Below are 19,495 nucleotides of genomic sequence, written 5' to 3' on the forward strand. Positions count from 1 at the left end.
AATCATAACTATGACTCGTCTTCTAAACTATTCAGGTAAGCTATTGTTTTAATTCGCTCAGACCGGTCCATAATAACCCCAAAACTTGCCGACGGACTCAAAGGAGAAATTCCAATTTTTTGGTTGTATTTTTAAAGAATCCTTCCCAATTTAAAATAATGGTCGACTGTTTTAATCTTCAGTGGAATATTAGTCTTCCAGTAGGCCCAGGAGACGGGAAATTTTGCCTCTATTTCTTGACGTAGAGAAGGATAAAAAAATCATTTAATTTTTAATATTGGTACGGGTACAGCGTAAACTCTTTGTAACGTCATTAGCAATAACAAAAAGCTCTATATAACGTAAAAAAGATTTGATTTGGTTGGTTAAACACAAAACTAATACATTAATTCATTATTTTAAAACTAATACATTACTTTAAAACGCAACAGCCACTCTCTATTAAGAAGAAATATTTTCATAATTAGACATCAACAACATACTTAAGTGTAATTGTTTTTATAATCAGATTACAAAACTAACCGATTGAGGTGCCAAAATTTATAAAAACGTACCTGAGGTCATAAACAGCCGTCTCGCCTTTGTTTTTCTTAATTGCATTGCGGTTATTCTTATTAGATTACATTGCCTGTAGGAAATTTTGGTCTCTGTTACTAAACGCACCATTGTCAGCTATCTATGTATATATAAATTATTATATAAACTTGTTCTCGTTATATTTACTCTCTATAACGAAGAAAAATGCTCGGTCCCTAGAAATTCGTTATAAAGAGTTTACACTGTATATTAAAAATAGGCTTTTTACCTAAATACATCGTGACAACTGGCGAATATCGCATATAATTTTAAACCTTTTATCATACCAAGTATTATTAATAAAAAAACTACACGGTTTAAGTTTATTATGAGATTCCGGAGCACTTAAGACTCATGATCGCTTGTTCATAAAACTCGTTTTGTTCGGGTTGATCGACCATTTGTCGTATGCAAAGATGAGTTTTAAAACTTTTGATATATGGACGAATTACTTCAAAATTTATCGACAATTTTTATTACGTAAAATATTTCGTCATGTATCTTTCTTAATGCAGGACTATAATTGGTGACTTATCTAGGACTTTAAGCATCAATAGAAGCATCAGGTTTTTTTATATGATATTGCCGGTGATGATGGAGCAATAGCTGAGTGCATTTCTCTCACCAGGGAGACATCTAACTTAAGCGTATATACTAATATTTATGTTTCATACTTTTGCCCTAATGATATTCACGTTTTTGTTTGAAATGACAAATATATAGACACAAAGAGCATTTGTTCTTGATATAATCTTTATGGAATAATAATTATAAAAATCATCGCCCCATTGTCACGTACGAAGCAAAGCTTTTAGGAGCTTTTAGGATCCTCAGATGTAAACCGTCATTTATGCGTAATCACAAAATCGAGTCCATCAAAGCGGCCGATTCCGAGACATCGCATAACATTGAATGGGTATATTATCTTTTATTAGTTTTTGCTTTTTCTGGCGGCGAGTTTTCGTTTTCCCTTTAATTTCATTGATGGAAATTCTTGAGTTATGGTTGTTAAATATATACTTTGGATCATTTTGAAGAAATGTGTTTTAATAATATGAAATAACTAAAGCACTAAGATTTTTATGTAGAACAGGGGACAAATAGGCAGGAGGCTCACTTGATGTTAAGCTATACTGCCATGGACATTCTCAATGGCAAAGAGCATGCAAGTACGCTATTTTCTTGAAGGACTCTTAGTCGAATTAGTTCGGAAATACATTCAGTAGGCAATGATTAATTATATGTTTGAAGAACGAACAAGACTTAATATTCCGAATGACACCACGGTGGTTTAATTATTTACACTTAAGTATCCGTTAAGTCTGACTAAATCTGAGTAATGCTCGTTCGATTACAATGTGATGCGAACATGCGTCGCTCGTCATTACAAAAATTCATCATAGCGGTCGGAGACCTGTAGGTCGGCCTAGGTAGTGCTGGATCGACAGAGTAGCGGAGGACCTGCTGCAGCTGAAAGCCAGCAATTGCCGGGAGGACAGGCCAAGACACTTTTCGGGTCGCAAACCCAGCGGATTTAGTGAGTGTGAATATAATAAAAAGTGTTGTAAAGTAAAAAATATAAAGTTTCCTTTATAAAAGATGAAAGTAAGATACATAACTAAATGAGACAAAAAGCAAATGATAAAAATCTATAAGACGAAAGACAGAAAAAGCACTTCTCACGCTCCATGCCGAGTCATCTCAAAACGAATTTGTGGAAGTGGATGTTATTATCTTTTTGAAATAGTAAAATACAAAACAAACTTAAGGACCAAAGATATTCAATAAAAAGCCTCCAAGGCTACTTATATATGAATATACCCAATAGGTACTAATCGTTATATCTTATGTAGTAGCTGACCCGGCAAACGTCGTTTTGCCATGTATATTATTTCTAGGAAACATTTTTAGTTCAATAAAATTAACTATCTACTATAATAAAAAATAGGAATTGATCGTAGAGAGGTGACAATTAAGTATGCAAAAAATAAAAACAAAAAGTTTAACATTTAGGGGGATGATTCTCAGAATTACTGAATATGCATAAAAAATTTCATTAGAATAGCTCGAGCCATAGCCGGAGGAGTATGGGAACGAACAATGTGACACGAGAATTTTATATATTAGATGTTATGTGTTACACAGTGGCTACTAGCGACTCTCACCACTGAAGTCGTGAGTTCGAAGATATCTATGTACCTAAACCGGCAAAAAATCGATGTATGGAGGCTGATCATGGATCATGAAGAAATCAAAGACTTGGTTTTGAAGTCAGTGAGAACCTAAAGATAACAAATTTAAGTTGGTAATTCCGTGAGTAGATATAGTCTATGTAAAGATTATATGTTCGCAGTTTACAGTAGCGATATTGTGAATCTTACGTATAAAATGTTATATATATTATTTTAAATAAAGAATTTATTGTATGTTTCAACAAACACTTTAGGTCGTAAATAATAAATATATATATATAGAAATTGTTAAACCAATCCATGAATATGACTATGTTAGCCTCCTTTATTATAAACCCATTAGCTATAAGTGCATTATCTTACGTAAGGTGTAATTGGAGAGAATCACCGCCCAAAATAGAAATCACATCCTTTTTATAGGTAAAAAAAAAAAAAACGAGAATATTTGTATTTCTTTTCTGTATTATATGTACTCCAGGAAAAAGTAACGTGGGAAGACCACAAAAGCGATGGGCTGACGACATCGTAAAGGTTTTTGGGGACAAATAGATGGATGAAGCTAAGAACAGAACAACACATTAATTATTATCTAATATATAAAATTCTCGTGTCACAGTGTTCGTTTCAATACTCCTCCGAAACGGCTCGACCGATGCTTATTTTATTATGCATATTCAGTAAGTTTGAGAATCGGCTACTATCTATATTTCAAACCCCTAAGTGATAAGGGGTGTCCAATAATTGTTTTTTTTATTTTTTCGACAAAATTTTTTGTTTTCAATTTTTTTCTTTTTTGATTTGTATGATGACAAAAATACATACAACCCTTAATTGTCACCTCTTTACGATCAACCCCTATTTTTTATTATAATAGATAGTTATTTTTATTGTAAAAAAAAAGTTCAAAAACGGAAATTTAAATTTCTCAGAATAAATGTTTTTTTTTAATTCATTCATTCATGTTCGCAGCTCTAGCAAGTTATGCATTATTATGTATTCAACTTTCGTCCGCTCATCATTCCGACCACGTCTTCTAAATGGTCAACTGTAATTCAGTTAAAAGTGCGACACTTACATCTAAACTGAAATTACTCAACTGTCCTTGCTACATTTGGCCACTCATCGGCTTTCACTTGCGCAAGCGCCGTGTGAAGCTGACTACTGCAGGGGTAACCAACATTCTTTTAATATTATTATTTGTTTCGTATATTACCCGATAAGGACAAGATCTAGTATGCAAACGAACCTACATAACTTTTCGTCAGTTTCGTTAAGATTTGGGTCCGGGTTGAAAGCCGAATTTGACGGACGTATTTTCCATAAAATTTGTATTCAAACTATAAAAATAAGGGAGTCAAAATCGCGTTGCAAATTTTTTTTAAATCAAACTTTACTTCTTATGGTTTTTATTTACGGGGCAAACGGAAGGTGGCTCATCTGATGTTAAGTGATACCGCCCATGGACACTCATGAGTACTCGCGAGTACGTTGCCCTGTAAGAATTGGTACGCTTTTGATGGACCCTAAGTCGAATTGGTTAGGAGATAGTGGAGCTGATTCCACATAATGGTGGTGCGCGGCAAAAACTGGCTTAAAAACAATTGTGGAATATTAACTTTTCGATCCTATATAAGTACACTACTAAGTATAAGTTTATTAATTCTATTATAAAAATCTACAGAGATGTTTATTTAGTTTTTAATTAGTTAAATTTGCTATATTAAAGACAGATACAGACTGTTTACAGATTATTACTTTCTTTAATAACATAAGCAAAAATAGACAAGTTATTTGATTTTTTTAACTCCAAATTAAGTCTTTGAAGCTTGTAATATATCCGTTTGAAACTTGTATTTGTCCGCAGCCCGGACATATAAACCAATATTTAAGACTTGACTTGTTTAAGCCATCAAGGAATATGCTTAAAAGTATTAAGAATATCCATACATACATTAAATACACACCATCACACAACACAGCCGAATTAGGTATTAAATTTTTTTTAATAATTTTTCCTTTTTGAACCTTTTTGTATATTATGCATTCCATCTTTGGTTATGTTTAGTATAATTGTTTTTGTTGTATATAATTTATTTTAGCTGTAGGATTAAATAAATAAAACCAAAGCTAGCCAACAACTGAGAAATAAATTGTATAATGTAACAGTACACGCCTTGTGTTATAATATTTCGCAATAAGCTAAACTCTTAACGATGTGCTCTGGGGACGTAATGAATATTTATGGCCATTTTTGTCGTGACACGATGTACTGAATCATGTCTAGATTAAGTCGTACCATTTATAAGCTTTACAGATTCTTAGTGTATAGTTTTAAGGACGATGAGTCTTTCACTCGATCGGTCCATCTGGTTGGTAAACGGCCAAGTCTTTTGCCTTCTGTGTTACCAACCACGATCAGTTTCTCCTAGTTCTCATCACCTCTGCGCATTGTATGGGCGAAATATAATATATTTCGCTATCGGTATCTGATAGACGAGTTGGGTCAGGATAGATATACACAGTATTCTTAGCTTTGGCCTTCAGCATCAACATTAAGTAGTAATCAAATATTTACAAAATACTATTTTTTACAGTATAATAACTGAGAAGCAGATCTGTCACTCAACAATTAAAAATGTCTGTTAAACTTAATTAATTTCCATACATTGTCATTTTTGCCCATATCTAGAGGCTTCTCGTTGAGGGTACGAATGGTAACAGTCGCTCGCCTCCAGACCTCCTGTTTTCCTTTCCTTAAGGTATCTCTTATATTCGTGGCGTAGACATGGCCCCGTAAACAATATTTTTTAAGTTATGGTATAGCGATGGTATCAGATTCGATTTCCGTTCGTAGAATAAATAATTTAGTAATTCTTGGTGAAACCTCTTATGCCATATCGTATATATCTTATTCCTAAAGCATATACTTTATATAGAAGGCTCTATATTATAGAGCCTTTAAATGTATTATATAAAGAACGATTAATTAGCTGAAATAATTTCTGGTCTAGAGTGGTGAAAAGCAAACTAGAACATCCTAGCGGGAAACGAAATGAGTCACCTCATTAACACTGCTCTAGTCTAGACTATGCAACATATTATGTCATTAATATATATATGTATCCATAACTTTAAATTAGATAATTTAGCGATTTTCTTTAAATTTACTTTATGATATTACCTCAAGCATTTGGTATACAATTTAATACTGAACAAAAACATGTACAAACAAACAATGTAAGTATGGAGTAACCCCTTATTAATAAAAACTAGTAGCTTCAGCGTGCGACTCTCATCCCTGAGGTCATAGGTTCGATCCCCGGCTGTGCACCAATGAACTTTCTTTCTATGTGCGCATTTAACATTCGCTCGAACCGTGAAAGAAAATATCATGAGGAAACCGGCTTGCCTTACCCAAATCGACAGCGTGTGTCAGGCACAGTAGGTCTAATAATAGGACAAATGATCGTGAAACAGATACAGAAATGACCAAACTGATTCATTTTATTTATAGTTTTTGTTATTACTTTATAGCATAAGGTAATTTAGCCACTGAAACAAGTAGGTAGTTTCGTATCTTTCTGTCACATTATTTTTACGCTGTGAAATGCGACAATTGAATTAAGAGAGTTAAGTACCAAAACCAAGACATCCATATCAAGTTTAGCCATAAGAACGCAATAAAAAAATTGTGAAAACGTAGACATTTTGTTAAGTGTTAGTTTAACAGTTAGTATTTAATTTACGACCTCGTTAAACTTTTAAAGCTTTTTTATATCGTAAAACGATATATTAAGAGTATATAATACAGATATATAATAATACACCTACGCATTACGAAATATCCATCTTTGAGAAATATATTTTGAGGTATAAGATACAAGTTAATATGAGAGTTAAAAGGCCGGCAACGCACTCGCGAGCCCTCTGGCATTGAGTGTCCAGGGTCCACTTAGCATCAGATGAGCCTCCTGCCCGTTTGCCTCTGTTCTATAAAAATGTGATAATTTAAGAGAAAAAGTTATTATCAGTCTTTTAATATATATATAAGCTGAAATGAATTATATAACATAGTAAATTAACGGTAAATTGACGCCATTATGTAGTTCACCGACACGGATCTTATCACTTCATCTTTTGACTAAGATTACTCATCGATGTTGGTTTTTAAATTGTCACGGAAGAGATTTAACATTTTGATTGCGTGAAATTTTGACAATGACAGCCTTTAATAAAAACTCTGTGGTAATAACCTCTGTTGCCTTTGTTCGAACTAAACTGGCTGGTATTTTAAAAAGTATTTTTTTTTCGAACCAATGATATTCCAATTTCAAATATCGTATACTTTTGCGGTATAGCTTATGATCTGAGCGCTTTTGTACTCGAAGACAAAACGCGGAATAAACCTTTAATAAAATGTTTGTATGCATAAATGCGGTAATCAGAGCATTCCTCACATAACAAGGGTCCTCTCACCTCCGTATCTGGCACCTCCATACTGGGCAGCCATTTTAATGAGCACCGCAATGATGGAAACAAAGCTAACCGCCGCTAACATTACTACTGGTATAAGTAAGTCACTATCGAGTAAGTATATGCCAGGGTATTTTAAATTTTCGACTTAAGTCAATAATTAGTTTTGCTTACCTTTGCAGCTGCTTTCAATCGTTATAAACCAAATAACTTTATTAAATTCATGTTCCTAGTTTTTGAATAATAAAAAAAAGGGTTTGACGGGAATACTCCTACAACGTGATTTTTAACTAACGGTCTACAATCGAACACATGAAAATAATAAAAAATAATTTATTATAATATATTATAATAAATTAAATATAATTAACAGTTGTCTCTTTTGTTTAAATAAGTTATTATGCAAATATATATAACGCTATCTCACGTTACGCAACTCACGAAATGTCACTGTTTTCACAATGAAATTCGAGAACAAATAGTTGCTGTATTGTTCCTGAATGACGTATAAGGCGATACGATAAAAGTTCAGAGCGGGAAAGGTAACATTAATAGGTCGTACCTTTCCGTACTGATTCCATACAACAACTTCTGTATAGGCCCTTTTAAGGGTCTATGGGGCTAATTCAGAGTCGAGAAGCGCTAAGTATGTCATATGTCAAAAATGTATTGGTTTTGGTGTTAAAGCTCATCTGATGGTGAGCGATATCGCCCATGGACACTCACATTGCCAGAAGAATCGCAAGTAGCCGTATTCGGTAAGTGAAATTGGTAAGAAACATATTATCTTCTTTTTCTATCACATTCTAATCCCATTCTCAATTCCAGATCTAATCTTGTTTCAAATCACAAAAAACTTCTTGAATTTAAATGTAGCATTTAAAATCTGTCTTAAAATTGTTTTTACAAAAAAGCTATTCCAAAACGAAATCACTATATATATGACAGCACGAATAATATCGCCTGTATATATGTATTACAAAAGCAATTATAGTACTCGTAACTAGATACACATCTATTTGCGATCTAGCGAAATGTGAAATCGACTCCTAGTGGAGGTCTACCCAGGGAAATACGACCTCTAATTGTTTAAAGAAAGAGTTTAATCCTCCCTGAAAGGCCGGCAACGTATGCACCAAAATGGGTGTCCAATGTCCATGGACTACCCTTTTTGGGCGACCTGTAGACTCGTTTGCGTTTAAAGTATACTAAAAACAGTAGTCTCGTACAACTACGTCTTTTATTATATTGATCGTTAAAAAACTTGCAACAATTGTAAAACATCACTTACTTGCAAAAATACTCTCCGCGTGGCGTCGACAAGCAGGTTCCGCCATTTTTGCACGGCGACGGCGAACATGACACAAAACCTGGAACGAAATGGACACCGTTAATACAAATCAACATTTGTTATACTTAAGATAAATTGGGATACTTCTAGTTGAAATTTTCTAATAGAGATGTTTTAAGGTTTTTGTATACCACTTTCTATATTTTTAAGTTCACTGTAAAGTTTTAAAATGCAACAGGGACAATTTTCTATTTTAATATCGTTAATTTTAATTAATACTGTGTAGGTTCAGAATATTGCAAATACTGTATATACAAATATAGTGTTGGAAATAAATATATTTGTAAATTGACTGCATTTTTGTAACAAGTTTTTCATATGAATATTAATATTAATTAATCTTAACGAATTATTTTTGTGAGTGGGCAGAGACTGTGCAACACACCTTTTATAGAATACGGGACAATTAAAAATATTAACTTGTTCAGTTATATAATGTAACATTTAAACCAATATTTACGTATATGATTCCCACACGCGCCGATCAAGCTGTCAATTTGTTTACTTAACTCGATAAGTTACGTACGTTAAACTTAAAACTTTTCCATCAATAAAATAAATTTGAACTAAATAATATTTCAAAAAAATTGTGTCAGATTGGTCGTGTTTCATGTGGATTATATAAAATACAAATATAACTACGTAATAATGCTACTTTTCCTAAATTTTTTCTTAACTTAGCACTTCTCTCGCTTAGATAACATATTTATAGTTTGTAAGAACTCTGTTAGCAATAGTTATTAAGTAAAAAGCATGCTCGGCTGTTAAAGTTTGTAAATCAGGTTTTATTGTTCGTAGTCCTTATTGTTCCTACTCTCATTTCTCAGGTCGTGGGTTCGATCCCCGGCTGTGCATCAATGAACTTTCTATGTGCGCATTTAACATTCACTCGAACTGTGAAGGAAAACATCGCGAGGAAACAAACATGTCTTAGACCCAAAAAGTCTATGGCGTGTCTCGAGTCTCTTCACAGGCTGATTACCTACTCGCCTATTAGATTGACAAATGATCATGAAACAGATACAGCAATCTCAGGCCCAGACCTAAAGAGGTTGTAGCTTCACTGATTTATTTATTGTCTTTGCATCTTCCAAAAATAAAATAAAAATATGCGCATCGCACATACTCGGACCACCTATTTGCCCATACCGATGGTTTATGAATGCAATTTAATTCAAATTAACACTCGATTCATGGTTGAATGAATATCTCATTATACGATCTAAGACCACACTCAATAGGCAACATATAGTATAGTAAAACTATAAACATTTAACAGAGATTTTACTACGGAGAACGGGATTTGTTATTTCCTTATTATTATTCATTAATTATTATAAAAGTATGCCAACGCTCGGCAAATACATTGGGAAAAGAAAATTAAAATACAATATTTACCGTGACAATCACTTATAGGCAAATATAATACGAAGATAAAAAAAAAATATAAAAATATTTCTATGGAATCTAGACAACGCAAATGTTACTCTTAACCGAATATTTTTGGGAAAAATATAGGAAATACAAATACAAAAAACATACACCTTATCTGCTCGCACAAATGTGATAGGATTTCTCACAGTACACAAATATTTACATAACTTTTCGATAAATATTTACTTCGCTAATACTTTTTTCAATTCGTTTAAAGTTCGTTTCCTTTCAGTGGGTGGTCTCGATTGTGGGATATCGATTCTTAATTCTATTCAATTAGACTTCCGAATCACTTAAATCTTAAGAGATTTAATCTTCTATAGACAATCGGAATGATTGTGATACGCGCAAACAAGAATTCGATTGTGATAGATTTTGACATATTGGTTACTGAACCAAAAGATCCAAAATACTGATTTTGGAACTTTTTTAACAAAAAGAGTAATATTTAATGATTATAATTAGACGTTCATAAGTTTGATAACTTTAAAGTTTTATCAGTGCTACAGTAATGAAGAGCTTTTTTAATCACATAATAATAATAAAGCCCTTATTTTCATCCTTAAGTATCAATTCAAATAATGTTAGTATTTATTTAGAGCTAAATAGTAATATGTTAGTCGCCTGTGGATACGAAACCCTGGGGCGAAGGCCTATCTTTGCCAATAATCTGTCAATCTTTTCCCGATATTTATATCAATTCATCAGCCTACCTTTTTGGCCTGCCTACTCTTCTTTTCCAGAGTCCCTTCCATTGTGTTGTCTTTATGTACATATGTTGTCTATGCATTGTCTTTGATATACAAAATTTCAAATTTAGAACAAAGAATACTGCAGCAATGTTAACTGATGGTCCCTTAACCTCTGGACAAAAAGTGGACGAGCATAGGTCCATAAATGGGATACTTTTTCATCCCAGTTACCGGTTTTAACGAAATCGTGAAATTAATGCCTCGGCTTGTTTCATGAATAATTTAAACGCCCTAATATAGTCAAAGTGAATCGTGTTGTTGGAATTTGATGGCAGATGGCAGTTGGATGCTTTGGGTTCGCTTTAAGGTTGAAGGCTTTAGGGCTCATGCCCACGAGACGGTTTTAACACGGTTTTTTTGCCGGCGCCGGGTAGAAACCGTCCGAGCTTGCACACAAGACGGTTTGTGCACTACCCGGTTTCACCCTGCCATATGGCACCGGCTGTAGACGCGGCTGCCCGGTTGCGCGGTGAGCCGGGGCTAGCGCCGGCGTCGTGTCGTTGGCGTTATAGTGTCCCATACAAGACTGACGACCGGACGTATACCCTCTCTAGTCTCGAGGGTATGAGTCCTTATGGGTCTTCTGAGGAGATTTTAGTGGATGCCCCTAGCCCGATTTTGCGGCTTTGCGCTAATCTTACTTAAAGACGTGAAGGCACGTCTTGGACCCTAATATCGGGGTGTGTCGGCTATAAATCTATATGCCTAGGTCTGTATAACGAGACTAGGCATTTTATTCATAAGCACTTACATAGCCTAGGAAAAAACCTTTAAATGTCAGTTTTTTTTACAGCACCACTTGACCAACGACCATTTCCTTTGCTGAATGACAGCAAGTAATATTTAGAATAAAAATTAAACATTGATAAAAATAGCGTGGGAAAGCGACATTGATAAGCAAATACATAAAAATATCGCCCACAAAACGCTTCCGCAAATCGTGAGAAGCAATTCCGCCATTTTGCGTTTGATAACATTACACGTGTAAAAAATACAGAATTATAAAAAAAATTGTTATATCATTGACGCCATTAATCAGAAAATTACTTTTTTTAATTTAGGACAATCAACAAAAATTAATGCAATGACTATGACTTTTGAAGTTTTCTAGTTAAATGTTTTAATAAATGAATTTTATTCATTATTCAGAAGATTAAACCAAATTTAGTTTGGACTCTGTGGAAGTGTACCTTTAACGCTGGCAGCATTTCCTCGCTTTTTTTTTTGTATTGCGATACTTATTCGTTGAGCGAGGAAAGCACCAGCTCTGGGGTCACCGGTACTATCTATCAGGCGCCAACTTTATTTATTTATCAATTTTTTTATTACCTATATCCCATAAATCTTTAAAGTACCTAACTCTAACAATTAACTTGTGTTTATTAGTAATGCAACAATCAAATAAAACTTTTAAAAAAGACGAAGAAGCTTTTTTTACTTTTACTACGTCTGTTGCATTCATAAGCTATCCTTGGAAAGTCTTCTAAATCTACCAGCTTTGATTAATCCAGCTCAAATAATAATTTAGTAAAAAAATATTCTTTAATATTCGCTCGCGTATATAATTAAAAGAAAATTAATATCTCTAAGACAATTAAATATTTGCACTTTACACGCGGTTCTTAAGGTCACATGATTCACCAGTTTTCTCTTCGATTAGCTATCAATTCCCAAATCGTCAAACATGTACCGTGAAATCTGTAATTGAATAAATTAAGCCCATCTTGTGTTTTGGGCGCGGCGTCGATTGATCACGCGATGCAAAATTAATTTGACAACATTCTTGCAACTCTACATCTCGATTAAACTAAGATTTAAAGATTTTTTATATATTATATTTAAACTTTTAAGGAATTTATCATCTAAAAAACGTCAGTAGAGTAAACAAATTTGATATAGACATAACATTTATGAATATCAAAAACACACACATAAACACAGATAATAACAATAATCAGAGAAGAACAAAAAAATAGAGATATCCTTAAAAAAGGAAGAATTCCCTTTCGGTTAGTTTCAGGTGTGTAATGCGTGATTATTAATATATTCGGTTATTATTAGTATTGGGCTGATCAATAAAAAAAAAGTGTTGTTAAGTGCTTATCTGATACCGAACTCGCATCGTTAAACAAAAAATTACTATCTTTTGTTGAATCTTAAAATCAAAATTCTTATTTTTATTTTTTTGTAATATTTATGCTCACTGTAATTGTCATATATGGTTAATAATGGTTAATGGTTGGTGGACTCAGTTTCCACATTTAGACTTTCATTAGGTCCGTTGTGCGTGTGAAGTCCTGGCTAAGTAAGCTAGCCAAGCCACCTCCTTCTAGAAGCAACGAAGGCACTTCGCAGGCTTCATGGAGCGACCTCACTGCTCCGACGATTTCTGTACGAATTGTCATGTATTTTTGAATAGATAGCTTGTAACATATACTGTAGATACACTCACACTCACACACATGTGGTGAACTTTAATGAATAAATAAATAATCGGTTTTGTATATTCCCGATAGCCTATACAAAATAATAATTAAAAATTAATATCGTGAAATGTACATTATATTTAGTTTCATACCTAGGGCAAAGTAGATATTTTGCGAATTGTATGTTAAATATATTCTACGCTTTAGAAAAACTATTGTCATCAGAAGCGATAAACAAAACGGAAGTTTATACATTATTTAATTTAAATTAATGACATCATTTAACTCGTGACAGATTAAAAATGTCTTCCCTTTCTTTTAAACTGATACGTTAAGAACGTACCGATTAACTTGTTACAGTTAAATATTGCTCGATACAAGGTTTTCCAATTAACCCAATCTCCAAGTTCTATATTCAAGTTTTGTATGACACAGCTTTATGGGGAGGGACTCCTTAGTTAAAAAGGATTATCATTACGTAAAACATGGCATTTGTTAAAACCAAAGATAAAATAAATTAAATCTGAGGCCAATTGATTCATAAATGATTGATTTGTCAATCTAATAGGCGATCTTTTGTGCCTGACACACGCCGTCGACTTTTTGGGTCTAAGGCAAGCCGGTTTCCTCACAATATTTTTTTTACGTTCAAGCATATGTTAAATGCGCAAGAAAGTCCATTGTTGTACAGCCGGGGATCGAACTAGCGCCAACACTGTTGCGTTGTTATGTTACCTATATGAATAACTGCATTAGGCGTAATAAATTTTCTTCTTCTATTATTTTCAAAGGCATGTAGACGCATAAGGGCAGATAGTTCGTGCTTTCTTAAACCTAGACCTGTTCTATCCTTAAACGGACAAAGCTAGGTTTCACCTATAAAAACTTGTATTGTTATTGCATTAATTCATTGATTTCTTTATAGGACTGTGATCATTCGTTATTAGTCTTTGTTGTATGATATAAAGAAATGGTATAATACTCAGTAAAATAGTTGTTTAAACTTTTTAGTCATAAGTGTTATAATTGGAACCGAAAGCTTACGTATAACGTTTAAATGAAACTGGTAAATAAATATAGTGTTATTATATTTAAAAAATATTTTTATAGCAAGCATAGTTTCTGATTCAGGAACCCGGTCTAAGTCCGTGGTATAGAATGAAAATACAAAAAACTTCTCCGCAACAAATTCCCACTGGAAAGATCTGGACACTTTAGCCTGAACCTTTTTATCCGAAGTGGAAATGCATTTGCCCTGTTGTTGCAGAAAGTTGCAGAGGTATGTGGGACTCGATCTACGCCAAAATCTCTACTATTCAGAGACTGGGTGAGTAATACCCGCTAAAACCACCTCGAGTAGTTCATACAAAGCTGCGTTAGGTACAGAGACTCCGGTCGCTGTCGCATTCTACCGAGGTCCCGGTATGCACGGCATGAACGGCATGTTACTCTCAAAAACCTCCTCCTCCTACATAGGAGGTAAGAGATGGGCATATCTTCTCCTATTTAATCCCCGTCTTCAACCCCTAGGATTCGTCCTAACGCGCTCCCTCTCTCGTCCTGTCTCCTGTAGCATAACATGCTCACAGTATACCACTGCATTCCATACCTCATCACTGCCGACCGTCTTTTGTACAACACAAGGCAAAGCAAGGTTACCCACCACAGAACAATGACGTAGCCGAGACCACTGCGGGCAAGCCTCCATCCTATTTAGCCTGAACCCTAGAAATGTAATCTTAATCTGAACAACGCTTATTTTGTTAGTTCAACGAACTAATGAACATGTCTCTCAGAGAAATCGATAGTAATTTCAAAATCCATTGTGAACAGCCAATTCATCAAACAACAATGCCGTGTGAGACTGTCACATGTGAACCGCGGTGTAATTAACTGTTGAAAGATTGATGATTGAGGCTGGACTGGTTTTTAAAGATTCCACGAAAGAAAATGATACACTGCATAGTTTGAAATCATTGAGAAACAGTCTTAAACAGGTCCTTCAAAAGAGCGTATCATAATAGGCCGGCAACGCACCTGACAGTGTCCATGAGCGGCGGACTTATCTTCTGCAGAGCCTCCTGCCCGTTTGCCTCCTATTACATAAAAATATATACACAGTTTGACAATGACATAGCCCTCGTCGGAAAAAGCAGTGAGAAGAATATAGAGGAACATTTCCAGGTGCAGAGGTCAAGGGCTGAGTGTCAAAGTATGTCAAAATAAGTCGTTCAATCTGGACTCTGCCTAAAGAGAACTATATTTTACGATTTATTTATTTTATGAACGATCTTCTATTAGATAAAGAGGACGTAGTGAAATATAAGAAAGGGAATGCTTAGGTTTTTTAGAGTATATAGGAAATGGATGGTGAAGTCGATTGTCGCCTTGTCATATCTGGACCAAATTCACGTGCTAGAGAAGAGACAAGTTAAAACCCGTAACCAACGAGCATACATGTTAAATGTCGTGGATGAAGTGAGATATATCAGGACTGTAGCAAGTGGAGATCGTGGTGTCTGTCTACCTTTGAATACAATACTTTACTTACAGAAGAGCACAAGAAGCTCATCTGATGTTACGTGATACTGCCCTCTACTCTCGGGAGTTGCCGATTAAATTATTACAATTATTATAACACGTGATGTCTCTAACAACCTATTCATACCGATCAAAGTGATATTGTCGACATATTTAATATCATTTTATTATCAGTAGCGCTACAACCTCTTTAAGTCTTGGCCTCAGATTTCATAATCAATTTTTTTATTGTAACAGGCAAGTAGGAGATCAGCCTCCAGTGCCTGACACATGCCGTCGAATTTTTGGTGGAGACATGTCGGTTTCCTCACGATGTTTTCCTTCACCGTTCGAGCGAATGTTAATTGCGCAAATGAAATGAAGTCCATTGGTGTACAGCCGGGGATCGAACTTACGACCTCGGGTATGAGAGTCGCACGCTGAAGCCACTAGGCCAACGCTGCTCTTAATATCATTTATATATATAAATAATCTAGTGGTCGAAGCGTAATCAATATAACTCACGTTTTGGATTGAAATAATTCGACTACAATTTCCTAACAATAAATCCTTATGAAATTGCGGCTATTCAGGACTTACATATTTGCGGTCGGCTAACGGTATATTGAATATGCATTGTAACGGACGCATGACGCTTTTTCTCTATGGGAATAATATTTAATGATTACATAATTTATATGATATATTATAATATCCAATGAATTTGGATAATTTTGTTACAATCGCTCAATTAAAATTTTGAATGTGTAAGAAACATGTTAGGTATCAATTAATACTTCTATAATTGGCTGTTATGGCTGGTATTGTAAAGGTAGGTATACTATAAGCAAGTAGGTACTTAAATTGCAGATTAAAATCAGCGGCGCTACAACCCTGCTCTTAGATTTTTAATTAAACTATTTATTTATGTTTTCACATAAATACAGACATAGAAATACGATAATGTTGAAATTTATTAAATACTTAGATACTAATAACTAGATAAATAATTACTTTGTCGGTAATTTAACACAAAAATGTTCGAAAGATGTGCTTTTGCTCTACAAAATAGCAAGAATTTACACAACAATGTGTCAGAAAAAATTGTTAATTTAAGTCTGATGACACACAAATTTTAACTAAGTCTGTCAGATCTATCTGTTCTTCAATTGTTGACAGCGGTAATTAGGAATTATAGAACCGCAAGTCTCAGGCCGTCGGTGACCACACGATAGGTAAGATTCAAACTTTTAAAATAGTAACACTATTTCTTTAGCAGTCATCGATTTCAGTTATGATATCGCTTCTTAGTTCTGCACCAGAACCGGATATTTTTGTGACAGGTTTGGGAAGACTGGGAAATGAAAGTAAGTTGTTTTTATTTTCTAAGTAGATTTTTTTTAGTAGTGCAATTATTGTTTGGCATGTATGCTGTTAATAATAATATAAAAACCTACGTACTAATAATAAAAATGGTTTGCGAAAATTGTATCAAGAAGTATTAAAGAAATTAAATTTGACTCATGAAAACGAACTCTTCCAACTAAAGTATTATTTTATTTATTTATAAGTCATGTAAGAATAACAACGTGTATGCTTAAAATATTCAAGAAAGTATGACATCTCAAATTTTACACACATTCAGGTGAATTATATTAGGTCATAAAAATTTCAAACTAGCAGCAACAAAATAAAAAAAAACTTAATAAATTTAGTCTATTTATTATTTATGTGTTAGCAGTCCATTCTTTAACATTTTCTAGATTCTCTATGACATTTTCTTAATTCTCTACAGTATATGATTTCTGCTAGAATTATTTGTTAATCTTTTAGCTTTGTATGTTAAAAGCGCGTGGTCACACTATGTTAAGACATTCATCTTCATAACTGTTCACACGAGATGTGGTTTTTTATAAGAGTTATTTCCTGTTACGTTATTAATTTGAGTTAGAGAATGTACGGATGTTTGGCAATTTCTTTTGCTTCACCTACCGTATAAACTAATTGGAAAAAAATAAATGATATGCTTTCGGCTTTGTGTGCTAAGTACTTTAGTACTTTCATGTCAGCTCTGGGCGTCACCGCTTCTATAGAAAAACTCTTCTAAATCGAGAAAGACTGCTGTAAAGCTTTGTAGTATCATGGATGTTTTTTTTAAAAAGCAAACGAGCAGTAGTCTCATCTTATGCTCAGTGATAATACCGCCCATGGACACTCTCGATGCCAGAGAGCTTGCGAGTGCGATGCCGGCCTTTAAGAATAGGTACGTTCTTTTCTTGAAGGACCCTGAGGTTCCACATAGTGGTGGTGCGCGGTAGAAAATACGTTCTCTTGTGGAACTGTATTTTTTATTTCTCAGTCAGCCTACTAGGCCCTAACAAAGCTTTTAGTGTATTTCATAGATTAATCCAAAAGAATCCACGTAATTTATTAATAAGATTTTTTACTATAAGGGATTCCACAGGGTACAATACTTATACCTGTTTTATTAATAACATTCCACATTGATGTGTTAATTGCGCACATAGTTACAACAATGGGTGCTCGCCTTTGGGATTAAGAATGCTTCACAGATAGCAATGCCAAAATACAAAATGGATTAGTTGATATACGTGAATCAAAATCAATGTAACAGGCGTTTAACAGGCCACACGCCGGATGCGACAATACAGAGAGCATCCTCAATTACAATGATTCGTCCCTATTATGTGCTACTGGGTCGAAGTCACCTTGACTATATCGAACTAGAAAAGCGTATACGGGGTTTGGGGAACACGCAAATGCCTTTATGCATATCCTTTGCCAAATACGATAGTTGATTATTACGAATTACATTTGATGAAGATTATTAGGTCATATAATAAAGCCGACCTGGCAAACGTTTGTTTTGTCATGTATATTATTTCTATGATTTTTTCAGTTCAATAAAAATAACTATCTACATTAATATAAAATAGCGGTTGATCGTAGAGGGATGAAAATTAGTTGTATGTATTTTTGTATGTTGTGTCATAAAAAATAAAAACAAAAAAAAACTTAAAAATTTGGGGTGAACACCCCTTATCACTAAGGGATTTGAAAGATAGTAGCCGATTCTCAGACTTACTGAATATGCATAAAAAAATTCATAAGAATCGGTCGAGCCGTTTCGGAGGAGTTTGGGGACGAACATTGTTCAGAGCCAGTTCTGGTTCATTTCGCGAAATCAGCTAATAAATAAACAATTTTCGCGTCTGCTTCAAGATGTTAGACTTAAAATTAAATAGGGGCCGTATATTATGGAATATTCTAGTACGGTCACGCTTAACACGTTTTAACAGGGGTGATCACCCCTCCACGTGTTTACTGAGTCGAGGCGGTTACATTACTGTCATTAAAAACGTCAGTTAAAACATTATCGAGTTAAAAAGAACGGTATTCGTGCAAACCTTGTAGAACTTGTTAATGAATTTGATTTGTAACCGAGACAATCCGGAAGTAATAAAAATCATTACGAGATTGATCTTAAAGCCAACTTCTAAATTACTAATGATTTAATTAAATAAACTATCATGGACCATATATTATGATATACCAACCAATAATATGATAGAGATTAGTTACTTAATAAATATTACGATATAAGACATGTGTTTTTATTGTTTTTTGGAGATAAAGATATTGGAAAATGAGCTCTCTTTAAAGGAGAACATTTACATTGCATATTCATATACATTTATACTCTCTGGGCAAAATTGCTGAAAGTACAATATAACGCGGTAGACCCGGACC

The 19,495-nt window shown here is 34.1% G+C and overlaps 1 protein-coding gene across 3 annotated transcripts in view; it reads right to left on the bottom strand.

The window, feature by feature from the left end:
- LOC125063141 (neurogenic locus Notch protein) overlaps positions 1 to 19,495 on the bottom strand; it is a 126,558-nt gene that overhangs the window by 75,600 nt on the left and 31,463 nt on the right. For all 3 annotated transcript variants that reach the window (XM_047669388.1, XM_047669389.1, XM_047669387.1), the window contains exon 2: positions 8,533 to 8,611. In XM_047669388.1, the coding sequence (XP_047525344.1) occupies positions 8,533 to 8,611 (79 nt within the window). The remainder of the gene's footprint in view (positions 1 to 8,532; positions 8,612 to 19,495) is intronic.

Source organism: Pieris napi, chromosome 3 (genome assembly GCF_905475465.1).
Source record: "Pieris napi chromosome 3, ilPieNapi1.2, whole genome shotgun sequence".
In the NCBI taxonomy this organism is placed as follows: Eukaryota; Metazoa; Arthropoda; class Insecta; order Lepidoptera; family Pieridae; genus Pieris; species Pieris napi.